At 38.7% G+C, this 17,776-nt stretch overlaps 1 protein-coding gene across 12 annotated transcripts in view; it reads right to left on the bottom strand.

Annotated features, from left to right (window-relative positions):
- The window catches only part of SCMH1 (Scm polycomb group protein homolog 1), a 183,538-nt gene that overhangs the window by 26,478 nt on the left and 139,284 nt on the right, over positions 1-17,776 (bottom strand). For 11 of the 12 annotated variants that reach the window (XR_003794262.1, XM_029226811.1, XM_029226809.1 and 8 more), the window contains 2 exons: positions 16,785-17,017; positions 12,837-12,963 (listed from right to left, as the gene is read on the bottom strand). The exons of the other annotated variant lie outside the window; for it this stretch is intronic. Coding sequence is in view for 10 of the 11 variants with exons in the window: in XM_029226811.1 (XP_029082644.1) it covers positions 12,837-12,963; positions 16,785-17,017 (360 nt within the window). In the remaining variant the exon portion in view is untranslated. The remainder of the gene's footprint in view (positions 1-12,836; positions 12,964-16,784; positions 17,018-17,776) is intronic. 12 annotated transcript variants of the gene reach the window in all.

Below are 17,776 nucleotides of genomic sequence, written 5' to 3'. Positions count from 1 at the left end.
TAAAGCACATAAAAAGGAAAAAATATAACCAGTTCAGTGATGATTTAAAAAAAAAAATTCTATATGGATTAAAAGGGTGAAATACAAAAGCCAAAGGATAAAACCTTCCAAAGACTGTGGTTCCCAGATTCTTTGACATTCCTTCCACTGATCTCTGTGACACATGACCAATAACCTATGGTGGAAATGACACTGTGCCAAGTTTCTGGACCCAGGCCTTAAGAAACTGGCAGTTTCCACTTCTTCTTTCTTGGGACGTTCACCCTTGGAACCCAACTGGCATATGTGAGGAGGCAAAGCCACATGTGGCGAGGTCCATATGGAGAGAAACCAACAGCCAGAGCCAACCTGTCAGCTCTGCGGTAGAAGTGGATCCTCCAGTCGGGGTCAAGCCACCACTGCTGACACTGCAGGGAAGAGAGACCAGCTGTCGCCACCCAGCACTGCCCACATTGTTGTTTTAAGCCATGAAGTTTCGTAGTGGTTTGTTATGTAGCAAAAGATTACTGGAACAGAATGTGGTATCAGATATAGGGTGCTACAGTAACAGAAGTCCAACACACATGACATTGGCTTTGGGACTTGGAAGCAGAAAGAAGCATAAAAGCCCACAAAAAGAATGTGAGTGAAGCTGAAAGGGCCTTGAATAGAAGCCTGTAAAACGTTGGGGTCTAAAGGATTCTGTACTAGTCTATTTTGCACTATCTCTGGCGCTATTAGTCTGAGGTGGCAATGCTTCCACCAGAATGAAACTTGGGGGGTTTTCTATGAACACTATTGAAATTTACTTCATTAGCTAAAAGCCGCAATCACAAATCTCTTGAAGATAAGACCTTCTCTACTTTGGGCTTCCTGTATAGCTGCTGTGAGACAATGCCCTTAAGATTCGTAAAAATCTTACTGTTTAAGAAAGAGTATCTGTGAGTCTTGCCCTTACGATTTTTAGAGGGCCTTTTGGTCTGAAAGAGACTATGAAGCATAGTCTTAAATCATTCTGACATCTTAACGAAAGATTTTTATTGTCCCATTCTGGATTTGACCCTTTCTTAATTTAGAACTATTTGCCTTCTGGAGAGACTGGAAATGAGAAGCATTTCCAGTGAGTCCTGGAACTTTTTTATTTGCTATGTTTTTTTTTTGAAGCTCATCTCTCTCATCTTACATTTTATCATAGGCAGTGAGAAGCCAGGTGGCACTTCATTACTTTGTCTGGAAATCTCCTTACATTTCACTGAGTTCATCAGGTACATTTCCTAGTTCCATGTTACTGCAGGTGACAGTGTTATCAGACAGTGTTTCCATCACTACCTAGCAGGTGTCTCCTGTCCGCCATCTTCCAATAAGATTTTCCTCACTTTCCTTTAAGCCCTCACTGACAGCCTTCTTAAGACCTTTTAGGCTTCTATTCTCAAGTTTCTAAGAGAATCATTCTGGCAGAAGCATTGCTAGCTCAGATTAAAAGGGGCAGAGATGGTACAAAATGGAAAGAATTCTTTGAACCCCCAACCTTTTACAATCAGGAGGAAGACTGAGAAGGCAATCTCAGATTTCCTATGGAAAAGGAAGGATGATTCAGGGGACAAAACCAAAGAGCCATGGAAACAACTCCCAGAAAGTAGTATTGGATCTAACTAAGAAATTGGCAACATATGCCCAGCTGGATTTCAGAATTTCTATAAACCAGTGACTGTTATGTGCCTCCAGGTTTTTTCCCCTTTGAATGAATGTATCTATAAGTTATCCTATGCCTACCCCATCACCGTATGCTGGGTATGTGGGGAGTAGACAACATGTTTCTTTAGGTCACAGGTCTTCGGTCTGAGAAGAACTACACTCAAGGAGCTATATCTGAGAAACTGCACCTGAGAGGTCTCATTTGCACCTGGATCTGACTTAGATGATGAGATGCCAGATCTGGAGCCCAACGTTGTAAAGGGATGAGACCTTTAATGGGGAATCTTGCAAGGGGAAGAATAAATCTTCCAAGTGGTAAAAATGTAAATAACTTATGTCCAGAAAGTGGACTGATGTGGTTTTAAAATATGGTCCATAATTCTTTGACCCTCCTCCCAGCAAGATGTGGGGTCTACTCCCCTTCTCTTGAATCTGGGCTCTGTGACCGCTTGATCAATAGAATATGATATGGGAATGATGCTCTGTTGATTTGGGGGCTCAAGCCTTAAGAAAATGGTAGCCTCCACTTTCTGTTTCTTGAGACACTTGCTCTTGGAATCCAGTCACCCTGGGATGAGGAAGCCCAAGATACCTTTTGGAGGCATCCGTGCAGAGAAGAACCAACGGCCAGCACCAATTTTGTTAGCCGCATGAATGGATCACCTTGGAAGTGGATCCAACAGTCCCAGCTGAACCACCTCAACTGATGCAATGTGGAAGAGAGATGAGCTGCCTCTGCTTTAATTATAGTACAGTCGAATATACTGATATTACCTTTTCGAGGAATATAAAGGTTATATACTTTTTCTAATTTATGCTTATTGTCTTATTTTAAAAATCCTTCCCAATCTTAAGGTCATAAAGATATTTTTGTATATTGTCATGTTTTGGTTTTCTACTGCATCCATGATATCAGAATTAGAGGCTGAAGAAAAGATTCAGAGAAGGGTCCAGCGTGGAAGGAACTTGGAAGTAGCCACTTCATCCTGACAACAAGTAAAAAGCTGAACAACCTGCAAAATCAACTATCCTTTTTAGATCCATCAGAGAACTGAGGTCACAGGGCAAACTGCTGCTCCCCACCAAGAGACAGACGGGTGAACACAGAGACTCACAATTTACTAAAAAGAAACCGCCACAGGAACTCGTGCAGAGGTAGGAAAATCTAAACTATAGAATTCCTACTGGAAGCTCTGTGTGAACAAGTCTAAGAGTTAAAAACTCCAGGGGGGATCCACTCATGGGGTGGGGGTGGTCCCACACTTTTGTGAGTTTTACCTCCAGAAGCTCGACCAGGTTCTCACAGTGAATATCGGAGAAAAATGCCCTCATGCTTCCAGCAGGGGGAGGGGAGAAAAGGAGCCATTTAAAAATATGCCAGAGCATTCTGTCCTTCTTAACAAGGCCTACCCTCAGGAGAAATTATTTTACCAGAACTTAATCTGCTGGGATTTGATCAGAGCTTAATCTACCTGGGGGAAGGGAAATAACCAACTGCAGCCCCCTCCAGCCATCCTGCCCCATCTAAGGGGCATGAGGGGGACTAAGAAACACTGGTAAAGTTCACAGTTCAAGAGCACAGTCTCACCGAAAGACTGAGACCTAATCATAGGACTATAGAATACTTCTCCTCCCCTCATACCTTACCATTATTACTAAAGGCCTATTTATAAGGTAAACTAAAAGGCAAAAAAATGAAGTTTGAAGAGACAGAGCAAGCATCAGAACTAGACTCAGGCATGGCAGGGATGTTGGAATTATTATTATTATTATTTTTTAAAATTTTATTTATTTATTTATTTACGGCTACGTTGGGTCTTTGTTGCTGCGCATGGGCTTTCTCTAGTTGCGGCGTGTGGTCTTCTTATTGCGGTGGCTTCTCTTGTTGTGCAGCACAGGCTCTAGGCACGCGGGCTTTAGTAGTTGTGGCTCTCAGGCTCAGTAGTTGTGGCTCATGGGCTCTAGAGCGCAGGCTCAGTAATTGTGGCACACAGGCTTAGTTGCTCCGCGGCATGTGGGATCTTCCCAGATCAGGGCTCAAACCCGTGTCCCCTGCATTGGCAGGCGGATTCTTAACCACTGCGCCACCAGGGAAGTCCCTGGAATTATTAGATTAAAAATTTAAAACAACTATGATTAATATGCTAAGTGTTCTAATAGACAAAGCAGACAGCATGCAAAAGAGATGGACAATGTATGCAGAAAGATGGAAATTCTAAGAAAATAAAAAATCAATGCTAGAGATCAAAAACACTGTAACAGAAATGAAGAATGCCTTTGATGGGCTAATTAGTAGACTGGACACAGCCAAGGGAAGAATCACTGAACTTGAGGACATCTCAATAGAAACTTCCAAAACTGAACAGCAAAGAAAAAAGAAGACTGAAAAAAAAAAAAGCCTCCACCCAGAATAGACTGGGTGTCCAAGAACTGTGGGACAACTACAAAAGGAGTAACATACACATAATGGGAATACCAGAAGGAGAAGAAAGAAAGGAATAAAAGAAATATTTGAAGCAATAATGACAGAGAATTTCCCCAAATTAATGTCAGACACCAAAGCACAGATTAGGAAGGTCAGAGAACACCAAACAGGATAAATGACACAAAAAAACTACATGTTAGGCATATTACATTCAAAAATGCAGAAAATCAAAGCTAAAAAATCTTGAAGGGTTTCAGAGGAAAAAAACCATCTTACCTATAGAGGAGCAACAATAAAAAATTACATCCTTAGAAACTATGTGAGCAAGAAAAGAAGGGAGTGAAATATTTAAAGTGTTGAGAGAAAATACCCACCCACTTAGAATTATATCCCTTGAAAAATTAAAGTGAAGGAGAAACAAAAACTTTCTCAGGGACTTCCCTGGTGGCACAGTGATGCGCCTAGGGCCCATGCTCCGCGACAAGAGAAGCCACCGCAATGAGAAGCCCTCGCAACGCAACGAAGAGTAGCCCTTGCTCACCGCAACTACAGAAAGCCCGTGCGTGGCAACGAAGACCCAACACAGCCAAAAACAAATAAATAAATAAATTTATAAACAAAACAAAACAACTTTCTCAGACAAAGAAAAACTGATGGAGTTTGTTGCTTGTAGATCTGCCCTGCAAGAAATGTTAAAGGAATTCCTTAGAGAGAAGGAAAATAACATAGGTCAGAAACTTGGCTCTACACAAAAAAAAGAGCATCAGAGACAGAATACGTGAAGGCAAAATAAGAACTTATTATTTTTTTTTAAAGATTTTTTTTTGACATGGACCATTTTTAAAGTTTTTATTGAATTTGTTACAATATTGCTTCTGTTTTATGTTTTGGTTTTTTGGTCACAAGGCATGTGGGATCTTAGACCCCCAACCAGGTATTGAACCTGCACCCTCTGCACTGGAAGGTGAAGTCTTAACCACTGGACAGCCAGGGAAGTCCCCTCATTCTTAACTGATCTAACAGATAACAGTTTGTTCAAAATAGAAATAGCAATGATGTATTTGTGTATGCTTATGTATATATATATATGTACATGCTTATACATACTTATGTCTAAGTGAAATGAATGACAGTAATCATACAAAGGATGGACAGGAGGAATTAGGATTCTTATTATATCTGTGAAGTGGTATAGTGTTATTTGAAAACAGACTTGGATTAGTTATAATGTTATTTGCAAACTCAAGGATAATCATTTAAAAAAGTAAAAAAAGAAATAAAACTGATATGCTAAGAAAGGAGAAAAAGTGGAATCATATAAAATGCTCAGTTAAAACCACAAAAGGCAGAAAAAGAGTGGAAGACAAATACAGGAACAAATTACAAAGGCAAAAAAATAGAAAACTGTAACAATTATGGTAGATATTTATCCAACTATATCAATAATCATTTTAGATGTCAATGGTCTAAATAAACTAGTTAAAAGAAAGAGATTTTCAAACTGGATCAAAAAACAAGACCCAACTCTATGTTGTTTATAAGAAACCCACTTTAAATATAAAGACACATATAGATTAAAAGTAAAGGGATGGAGAAAGATATGCCATGCTAACACTAATCAAAGGAAAGTGGGAGTAGCTGTATTAATTTCAGACAGAGCAGATTTCAGAGCAAGGAAAGTTATCACAGATAAAGAGGGGCATTACATGATATAAAGGTCAAATATCTAAGAAGACATGTCAGTCCTTACTGTGTATGCACCTAACAACAGAGTATCAAAATACAGGAGGCAAAAATTGATAGAACTGCAAGGAGAAACAGGTGAATCCACTATTACAGGTGGACACTTCAACATCCCTCTATCAGAAATGGACAGATTCAGCAGGTGGTAAGGACACTGTTAAACTCAATAGCACCATCAATAAACTGGATATAATTGATATTAGAGGCTACTTCACCCAACAACAGCAGAACACACATTCTTCTCAAGCTCACATGGAACATACACCAAGATGGACCACATTCTGGGCCATAAAATACAACTTAACAAATTTAAAAGAGCAGAAATCATATAATATGTCTGTTCTTAGACCACCATGGAATAAAGCCAGAAATCAGTAACAGAAAGATAAGTGAAAAATCCCTAAATACTTGGAGCTTAATCAACACATTTCTAAATAACACATGGGTCAAAGAAGAAATCTCAAGAGAAATTTAAAAATATTTTGAACTAAATGAAAATGAAACTATAACTTATCAAAATTTGTGGGATACAGCCAAAGCAGTGAATCGAGGGAAATTTATAGCATTGAATGCATACGCTATAAAAGAAGAAAGATCTAAAGTCAATAATCTAAGCTTCCACTTCAGGAAATTAGAAAAAGAAGAGCAAATTAAATCCAAAGTAAGCATAAGAAAAGAAATAATAAAAATTAGAGCACAAATCAATGAAATTGAAAACAGGAAGTCAACAGAGAAAAATCAAGGAAAGCTGCTTCCTTGAAAAGATCAATAAAATTGATCAGCCTTTAGACATGCTAATAAGAAAAAAGAGAGATGACACAAATTACTAATATCAGACATGAAAGAGATGGATCACTACAGGTCCATGGTCATTAAAAGGGTAATATAAAGAATACTGTGAATAATTCTATGCTGACAAGTTTGATAATCTAGACGAAATGGACCAATTTGGTGAAAGACACAATCTACCAAAACTCACACAAAAAGAAAAAGACAATCTGAATAGACCTATATTTACTAAAGAACCTGAATCAGTAATTAATCACCTTCCAAAACAGAAAGCATCTGGCTCAGATGGATTCACTAGAATTCTACCAAACATTTAAAAATGCATTTTACCAATTCTCTCTAATCTCTTTCAGAAAACAGAAGCAGAGAAAATACTTCTTAACTCATTTTATGAGGCCAGCATTACCCTAATACCAAAACCAGACAATGACTTCACAAGAAAAGAAAATTAGAGACCGATATCTCTCATGAACATACACGCAAAAATCCTTAACAAAATACGAGCAAATTGAATTCAACAATATATAAAAAGAATTATACACTACAACCAAATGGCGTTTAACCCAGGTATGTAAAACTGATTCAACATCTGAAAATCAATGTAATCCATCACATCAACAAACTAAAGAAGAAATATCACATGATACCAATAGATGCAGAAAAAAACATCTGACAGAATCAAAGACCCATTCATGATGGAAACTCCCAGAAAACTAGGAAGAGAGGGAAACTTCCTCAACTTCATAAATAACATCGACAAAAACCCTACAGCTAACATCATACTTAATGGTGAGAAACTAGAAGCTTTCCCACTAAGATCAGGAACAAGGTAAGGATGTTCCCTCTTACCACAAGTTTTCCACATTGTACTAGAAGTCCTAACTAATGTAATAAGACAAGAAAAGGAAATGAAAGGTGTACAGTTTGGGAAGGAAGAAATAAAACCCCCTTTATCCGTAGAAGACGTGATTGTCTATGTAGAGAATGCAAAAGCACTGACAAAAGAAAATTCCTGGAACTAATAAGCAGTTACAGCAAGACTGCAGAGTATAAGGTTAATACACAAAAGTCAATCACTTTCATATATAACAGCAATGAATAGGTGGAATTTGAAATTAAAAACAATACCATTTACCTTAGCACCTTCAAAAATAAAATACTTAGGTATAAATCTAACAAAATACGTACAAGATTTATATGAAGAAAACTACAAAACTCTGATAAACGAAATCAAGAAAGAACTAAATAAATGGAGAGATATCCCCATGTTCATGGATAAGAAAATACTGTCAAGATGTCCATTCTTCCCAACTTGATCTATAGATTCAAGGCAATCCCAATCAAAATCCCAGCAAGTTATTTTGTGGCTATCAACAAACTGATTCTAATGTTTATATGGAGAGGGAAAAACCCTGAAGAGCCAACACAATATTGAAGGGAAAGAACAAAGTTGGAGGACTGACACTACCCAACTTCAAGACAGTACAGTATTGGTAAAAGAATAGCCAAATCAATGGAACAGAATAGAGAGCCCAGAAATAGCCCCACACAAATACAGTCAATTGATCTTTGACAAAGGAGCAAAGGCAATACAATGGAGCAAAGACAGTCTTTTCAACAAATAGTACTGAAACAACTGGACAGCCACATGCAAAAAAAGGAACCTAGACATAGACTTTGCACCCCTCACAAAAATTAACTCAAAATAGATCACAGACCTAAATGTAAAATTCAAAACTATAAAACTCCTAGAAGATAATATAGGAGAAAACTAAGATGACCTTGGGTATGCCAGTGACTTCAGATATAACACCAAAGGCAGGATCCCTGAAAGAAATAATTGATAGGCTGGACTCATTAAAATTAAAACCTTCTGCTCTGTGAAAGCCAATGTCAAGAGAGTGAGAAGATAAGCTACAGATTGGGAGAAATTATTTGCAAAAGACAGATCTGATAAAGGACTGTTATCCAAATACACAAAGAACTCTTAAAACTCAGCAATAAGAAAACAAACAACCTGATTAAAATATGTGCCAAAGTTGTTAACAGACACCTCACCAAAGAAGATACACAACTGGAAAATAAGTATATGAAAAGATGCTCTACTCTACATGTCACTAGAGATATGCAAATTAAAACAACAATGAAATACTACTATACACCTATTAGAATGGCCCAAATCCAGAACACTGACACCATCAAATGCTGGCAAGAATGTGGAGCAACAAATGAACGCTCATTCACTGCTGGTTGGAACGCAAAATGATACAGCCACTTTGAAAACAGTTTGACAATTTCTTACATAACCAAATATACTCTTACTATGTGATCCAGAAATCGCATTCCTTGGTATTTACCCAAAGGAAGTGAAAACTTATGTTTTCACTAAAACCTGCACATGAATGTTTATAGCAGCGTAATTCATAGTTGCCAAAACTTGGAAACAACCAAGATGTCCTTCAGTAGGTGAACGGATAAACTATTGGTATAGCCAGACAATGGTATGTTGTTATTTAGCACTAAAAAAAAAAAAAAAGAACCATCAAGCCATGAAAAGGCACAGAGGAAATTTAAATGTATATTGCTAAGTGAAAAGGCCAATCTGAAAAGACTACATACGGAATGATTTCAACTTTATGACATTCTGGAAAAGGCAAAATTATAAAGACAGTAAAAAGGTCAGTAGTTGCCAGAGATTAGTGGGGAGGAAAGAATGAATAGGCAGAGCAAAAAGGATTTTTAGGGCAGTTAAATTATTTTGTAGGATCCTATCATGGTGGATACATGTCATTATATATTTGTCAAAATCCATAGCAAGTATAACACCAAGAGAGAACTCTAAGGTAAACTACGGACCTTGGGTGATAATGATGTGTCAGTGCAGGTTCATCAATTGAAACAAACATACTGCTCTGGTGGGGGATGTTGGTAATGGAGAAGGCCATGCATGTGTGGGAGCAGGGGGTATACGGGAAAGCTCTGTACCTCCTGTACTTAAAAAAAACAGTCTAGTAAAAAGTTCAGAAAACAAAAAAGAGTTCTTCATAGCCAATGCAAACATCCAAGAGTGGGTAAGCAGAGTATAAGGCTTTCCTAAATGTATGTGACCAAGTTCCTAAATGTATGTAAAATCCCTTTATGCAGAGCATTTTGCAAGACTGGTTTTCTACCAAATACCCTTTGGAAAATGCCACTAGAGTAATAAATAATGACACTTTTACAAGCAAAATGCCAGGAACAAGAAACTCAATACAAAGTTTAGAGGACAGAGTTGAGGAAAGCTTGAAGAAAGTTGAGCAAAAAGACAAAGAGAATAGGAATAAGAATAAAGAGGGTCAAGAATATAGAGGACAACTTCAGGAGGGTCAACATCTGAATAACATGTATGCCAGGAACAGTGAATAGAGAAAAAGTGGGAGAAAATCATTGATGAATTTAAGGAAGTTTCAAGAAGTCAAATAATGGAATAGGCACATTATGTGTCCACATGGTGGGTAAAAATACATCCTAGGTGAAATTTCAGAATAATGGGGATGAAGAGAAGCTTCAAAGGGAATAAACAGGTTTCACACAAAACGGAAGATATAAATTTAAGAAAGATTACATGGGAAAATAAAGATGTGGGAAGGAGCAAACTGGGGATAACACAAAAGAGAGGTGAAGAGGTTGTCAAGGAACTCAGAAGGCTCCAGAAGAGATTTCTTTTAGAGTTTGAAATGGATAGAATATAAAACGTGCTTGAACATAAAGAAAGATGTATATGGCAGTAAGAGAGTTTAAGGCTGAGTTAATAAGTATATAGCAAAATAAACACATAACAAAGAAATCAAGATTTACTCTAAAACAAAATTCTGTACAATAAAGGAAAAGTAATCATAGTACTCTACAGTTCAACTGAGAATAGCCTATAACAAGTAACAATGCAAATGAATGAATTTCAATCTAATCACAATTATAATATCATAGTATTAAGATACACAAGCATGTGTGGGTGGGTAACGGGTAAGGAGATGAAGAGTTAAATCCTGGGTTGCCAAAAAAAAAAGAAAAGGAAGAGTTAAAGTGTGTTGTCAGTTGAAAATGCCTCAAGCTAAAAAAAAGAAAAAAAAAGCAATATAAACATTCCACTTACATATATGGAGATAAATAAAAGAATCAGCTAAATTAAAAGTGATTGCCTTTGGTGAGAAGTAAATGACAGGGGCATAGAGGGGACTGTTCGTCTTGTTTTTGTAATAATTCTTGTAGGCCTATTGTTCCTTTAAACTATTAGCATGTATATAACTCTGATCAAAATAACTCTTAAAAAGTGTCGTGCAGTTAAAAGAACCCCGAAAGGTTGGTAATAAAGGATATAGTGTAGCACACAGCTTTCAATCTATGATAGCTTTTAAAAAAAATTAATTAATTTTTGGCTGCATTGGGTCTTTGTGGCTGCACGTGGGCTTTCTCTAGTTGCGGTGAGCAGGGGCTACTTTTCATTGCAGTGCATGGGCTTGTCATTGCAGTGGCTTTTCTTGCTGCGGAGCAATGGGCTCTAGGCGCGTAGGCTCAGTAGTTGTGGCGCACGGGATTAGTTGCTCCCCAGCACGTGGGATCTTCCCGGACCAGGGCTCGAACCCATGTCCCCTGCCTTTGCAGGCAGATTCTTAACCACTGCGCCACCAGGGAAGTCCCTATAATAGCTTTTATTGTTAACATTTGAAGGGTCTATAAAGGTAACTTGGACTAATCATATCGTTGTATAGGTGTGGAAACTGAGGCTCAGAAAAGGAAGTGACATCAAGGTCACACAGAAAGAGCAAAGGTCCAACTGGGGTGGTGAAACAGTGATCAGTCAAGACTGCGATAGCCTGGCCAAGAACAGGAAACAGGGATACAAAGTCAAGTTGCCACTTTTCCTAGGCTATGAGATTCAGACCAAGGGAGGGATTGCCAGCTTCGAGACTGCCAGAAGAGATGGTCTACATCATTTAAACCGAAAAGTGAGGCACAGTCATGAAGCTCCCACTGCTATGAATCTTCTAGGTTTTGTTAAAAAGGCATCCAGGCACCTAAGTGATATTTAGAAGGATATGGAGTAAACCAAGCAGGTATGCAGGCACCTAGGGGGCGTGTCATGAGGCTGGAAAATGTAATCAGTATCTTCACCAAGGTGTTCATCTATCTTTACTTCCTCTTCCATGGAGCTTAGGGTCAAAGCTCCTAAGCTTTGTTCACTAATCTAATGACACTTTTGGACTAAGCAAACCCATTAACTAGCTGGGGCTAGATGCATAAGATACATTTGGAGAAATCACATGATAGTACCCTGACTAGAGCTGGACATAAATGCCACTGCAGGCCCTGTTGTTTTCCAAAGGTTATTTGGGGAGGAAACTATAGCTGGCCTTCCCGTCAAGTGCTAACATTCTAGGATTTGGGTGGAGACAAATTCAACTCCTAAGAAAAAGACTACCCTAACTTCCATGGGGATCATTCCAATTGCTTAGATTTCCCTAAGAAGATGGAGTATCTGCAGAGTAACAAACGTAAGGTTTCACATATGTATCTTAATTTAGACATAAAAAATGAGTATTGTTCTTTTTAGTTACCCCACAGGGAGGCTGTATATCTATGTTTATCTATTCTAAAGGGGTAGCTCTTTTAGAGTTACCTCCATATATAGTTTACGAAATGGGAACAGATACGCACAACCCAGGTGGTTACGCACCCACTTTAGTTACCAGATTTTGCTTTGAATCAAACGAGCACTGAAATACTTTCACAGCACCAAGATTTGCCACCATCAATGACGTTAAAAAAAAAACAGAGCAGTGTCATACATATATGAGTGGTGGCAGAATTATTATTGTGCTGGAAGGGTTCTGGAAGGGATCACTAAAGAGGGAGCACCCCAAACTGGAAAGGATGGGTATAATTACAAACTGGGCCAGGGAGCTCCTGGTGCTGGCCCCATGTCCACCCCACCCCCATGCCCCAGATCCCCAACGCTGAGTTCACAGAACATCTACCCAAGTTTCTTTGATTGTTTTGACAGAATGGAGGTTTCTCTGAAGTTATTTCAAAGTTAAAAAAATTTTTTTTTTAAGATTCTGTTTAGATTTATAAATGGATAGGGGGCTAATTATTGGTGCAGTAAAAGAGAAAGTATAGACACTGGGGCCTGGGGCTTGTTGCAGCTAATACTGTGATCTGCTCTTACCTGTGGGGGCCTGCATGGCTGAGCTGGGGATGGTGGCAGCATCTTGGGGTACAGTGCTGGTATCCGGTTCAGGGGTGCTGGTTGTTGGTGAGGTGGGTGGTGGGTTCAGCAAAGTCCGAGGTTTCCTCTGTCAAAATGGATGGGGAAAAGTTTCTACCCATGATAGGTAACTTGTCTTCTCATTCCTCTATGCTTAGTACTTAATTCACGCATGAAACTGAAATACATTTGTGGATGGGACTGTTTTAATCTTTTTTTTTGTTTACAGTTGATATATAGTTGATTTACAATGTTGTGTTAGTTTCTGGTGTACAGCAAAGTGATTCAGTTATATATTTATATATGTGTATTCTTTTTCAGTTTCTTTTCCATTACAGGTTATTACAAGATATTGAATATAGTTCCCTGTGCTATACAGTAGGACCCTGTTGTTTACCTATTTTATATATAGTTGTGTGTATCTGGTAATCTCAAGCTCCTAATTGACCTCTCCCTGCACTTCCCCCTTTGGTAACCATAAGTTTGTTTTCTATGTCTGTGTGTCTGTTTCCTAAAAGTGTTACAACTAAGTTCATTTGTAACATTTTTTCAGATTCCACCTATAAGTGATATCGTATGATATATATTTTTTTCCACACAGCGTCTTGCCCAAAGCTGCAAATACAGTAGATGTTTAATAAATATGTATAAGAGTCTGGGTTTCTGTATAGCCACAGCTTAATTCACTATCTTTTCTACTGTATTCAATATTATCATCTGAAGTCCAGGTTCTTTATTAGTTAGACAGAAAAAAGCAGAAAAAGGAAAAAAAAATGCTGTGGCTTAAGTCTACTTTGACATTAGTTTGTTTCCCTCTGTTGAAAAATGGAAACCTCCCTTCCCCTAACTCCACAAACTACTTTCCCCTGCCTACCTCTTCAGCTTATTACCTGTCATTTCTTATCTTAAACCTTATACTCCAGTAATCTCTAACTATAGTAGTTCTCTCAAAACCTGCAGTTTTACCTGGCCCTTGCCTTTACAATAATAAACCATCCCTTTTGCCTGGAATACCCTTTCTTTTTTTTTTTCCTTATAAATATCTGTTTATCCAGGAAGCTTTTCTGGATAAGCTTTACTGTCTCTTTTGTGCTATTTCTGTACTTTGTATTGTTGCATTTATCACAGTGTACTGTCAATATATATTTACATACTGGTGTCCCCTATTAGCCTGGTGCTCCTTGAGGGTCTGATTCTGTTTACCATTCCTACATGGTACTCGGCATATAAGTGTCAATAAATGTCTTTCAATGAAGCATACAGTACAGAATACCAATAATGGGGGAAGTAATAAAAATGATTTGAGAAGAATCTAGTATCTCCTCTATGCTGGTCCAGGCAATCTCTGAGGGAGAGAGATCTCAGAAGGCTTTTTCCAAGAAACAGTTTTCTAAAAGCCTTTCTGAATGCAAGGAAAACATAACCATTTCTGAGATCCAGAAATCCCTTCCTACTGAATGTCACATGTAGGGTCCACTGTGGGAGCTGTATAAACCTGCCTGACTTCTAGGATGGCTCTGCTTGTGAAAGCAGTCATGCAAACTCTTACAGAACATTCAACGCACACACAGGATATGGATGTTTCCTCTCATTTTTTGATATTGCCACAAGTAAAAATCCAAATAAGCAATGAGTCAGGGAAGAAAGGAAATACCAGTTCAACTTCATTGAGTTGGTGGTAGGACTTCATGGGGTCCCTGAAGAAACAAACCTGGTGAGTTAGGTTCCCAAATATTGTAGAAAAAAGCAGAAAGATGTAAAGCTTTATTACCTTTTGAGATAGGTGCATTTACATGTATTATATCTATTCATATGTTAACGCAACTCCATTTTACTGGTGAGAAAACTGGGGCTCACAGCCATACTCAAAGCTTTCCCAAAGTCACACAGGTGGTAGCAATTGGAGATGAGATATAAATCTAAGTTTGTCTAGCTTCAAAGCCTATGCTCTTGTCACAAGACCACTTTGCTTCAAAAATGAACATGAGGGTTATATCATGGGTTAAGTAAAGGTATATACACTTACAGGAATAGGCAAAAGGACAGGAAAGGGAATTAGGGAGTCAAATGCCATGCTATGAAGTACAGTATTAGATGAGAATTACTGCTATCAGGAGGACTGGAAAGAAAGAGGACTTGGGCTACTATGTTAGGACTTCCTGAGAAAGCAGAGCTGAGGCAATCAGAGAATCATAGTTCTTAGGTTTTGAAGGATCTTAAAGGTTACTTAATCCAACTATCCATCTAACACTTCTACTTTCCACTCCTTGAAAACATCCCTCCCAGTAGTCATCTGGTACCTGATGAAATACCTCTAGTGATGGGAGATCACTACTTGCATTTTGAAATAGATTTAACTGTTCCTTTTATGTTGAGACAAAGCCTGTCTGCTTGAGTTTCTGCTCATTGGTTCTGGTTCTGTCTTTGGAACCTCAGAGACAAGTTTTCTCTGTTTTTAATCTATCAAGGTGCCTTCACATCGTCAAAAGCATGACTTCCCTGGCCTTGGAATCTTTAGAGCCTTCAGCCTCTCCTCCACAACATGAGAATGAGAAGACCATAATGGACACAAAAATGAACCCCTGGGTTTGGGGTTAGTGGTAATATATCAGGAGCATTATGTGTTACATAGAAGGATTAGGATGTGACATCAAGAATTCAAAACCAATAAATAAGAGATAATCTCAATTGGAACATCATCACTAAAATCCATCCATCCATCCATCCATGCATGCATCCATCCATCCATCTTGCATATACTGAACATTTCCCAAGAGATTGGGATATAGGGCACTGCAGAAGAAAAAGAGAAAAAAAGACTAGATTCCTGACCTTGAAGAGCTTATATTCGAGAAGGACTGAGGTCAGCTGGAGCTAATAAAAAAAACAAACCCACCCAACCAACCAAACCTAGGGAGGAACTTATGAAATTAGAAAGGAATGCCTAGGGAGAACTGGGTATCATTTCTAAACTGGAACTCAGGTAGTCTAGTTTGGGAGGGAGTTGCAGAGAAATTCCCTGATAGTTAAGAAGTGAGTGGAGAAAGAAGGTGATGCCAAAGGAAGCCCTAGAGAAGCAGCTGAGTAGGTTTCATATCAATGGTTTCCCTAGGGAAGATACACATGGAGAACTGGTCATGACTAAAAGGTGATACTTTCAGTAACAGTGCTCAGTGAAGCTCGACCCAGCAGTCTTTTCCTACACCAGGGCTAAGTGTTAACCTCCCTCAGGAAATGTGAGAGAGTGAATATGTGGTAGGGCAGCAGTGACCTTAGAACTAGAAGATCTGGAGACCCATCTCTGTAGCCTTTGCCATTTATTAGCTATGTGACCATAGGGAAGTCATTTCACATCTTTAAGTCTCAACTTATTTGACTATTTAATAACATGAACACTACTCATCTCCAAGGGTTTTGTGAAGATCATGTGATATATAGTGGTGTCAGGTACAGAGCCTGATACTTAGTAAATATTCAATAATTTTCTTTTTTTCTTCTTTTCTTTTTTCTTTTCTTTTTTTTTTAAAAGAAGGTACAGGGACAGAAAAATAAATACATTTACAGAGTCACTTTTCTCTTTCTGTTCACATACCTGGGCATCCACTCTGGGTAGGTTAAAAACAATTAGGAGCAGGGCCTTCCATCTATGGAAGATATTAGACCAGAATTCCCATGAATGTAACTTTCAAAGTAAAAATTTATTTCTTATCCATACTATCTTATCTGTAACATTACCAACTCCCAGGTAAGTAGCTAAAGTAGGGATGACAATATAGGAGATTCTTCTTAAAAGCATACACAAGGTGGAGAATAGGGCCAGACACATCCCTTTCTAAGATGGATGGATATGGATGAGTTACCCCTTTAAAACCATTTATTCCGTGCTGGCAAACCCACATTTTTACCTACCTTACTGCCAGGTTTGGGACCCCTCTTCTTTGGGAATTTCAAAGGTTCAGCTGACTTGGATGGGGTAGAGATGGGATGGGGAATTAGGGGCTTGGGTGTCCGGCCCCGCTTCTTTCCTGGTTTACGCCCCCTCTGCCCTGGTTGAGGCTCCAAGGCAGTTTTGGTGTTGCTGTGGATGCTGGGCTTCTCAGTGTTCGCCTCGGATGCAGGATAGGGATTCTTTGGAATCACAACTGCAAGAAAAAGACTCATTCTAACACTCCCTCTTCCCACTTGCATTCCCATCCCAGCCAGAGGGAAAAAAAGACTTGCTACTTCTGCTTGGATAGTTTTATCCCAGGAAGCTAGTTTCTTGGCATCTGACTTAAATGTTAGAAAATCTCAGAGGAGAACTGAATTTTGATTGGCCAGAATTGGAAGTTTTAATTATTTCTGGCAGATGCAGAAAAAATTAAACTGTTCGCCCCAAGGAATCTAGTTAAAGCATATAAACACAGGCTCAGAGATGGAATGGATCTTACCTACAATCTTCTCCTGCTAAGAATGAAGATCTGAGGCCCAGAAGAGGAAATGATGCCGTCCCTAGGTTATACAGTGAGTTGGGATAAGGACTTATGTTCTGAAACTGGGCCCTGACAACCAAATCAGTGATTTTCTATATCAATCTACTTAAAGTTTTAGTGTGATTATTGCAGTGAGGAGTAGTGAAACACATGGAAATATATACATCTGATAGCATATTCCCTTACCTTAAAAATCTTTCCTCCATATTACCTTTAAGGTAAAGTCCAAATTCTTTATCCTGATATCCAAAGACTTTTGTGACTCTGCCCCTGCCTTGCTCTCCAGTTATGTCTGATGTCATTTCCTATCACCCACCCCCATGTTCTAGCTCCTCTGTTTTCTGAACACCAATTCGTTCATATATGTTGAGTTCTCTATTCTTCCTGGTCAGACATACATCAGTACTCAGTTTTCAACACTCAGCTCCA

Source organism: Monodon monoceros, unplaced genomic scaffold (genome assembly GCF_005190385.1).
Source record: "Monodon monoceros isolate NGI ecotype Baffin Bay Population unplaced genomic scaffold, NGI_Narwhal_1 Super_Scaffold_18, whole genome shotgun sequence".
NCBI lineage: Eukaryota > Metazoa > Chordata > Mammalia > Artiodactyla > Monodontidae > Monodon > Monodon monoceros.
This window is presented reverse-complemented; position numbering and strand designations above follow the sequence as displayed.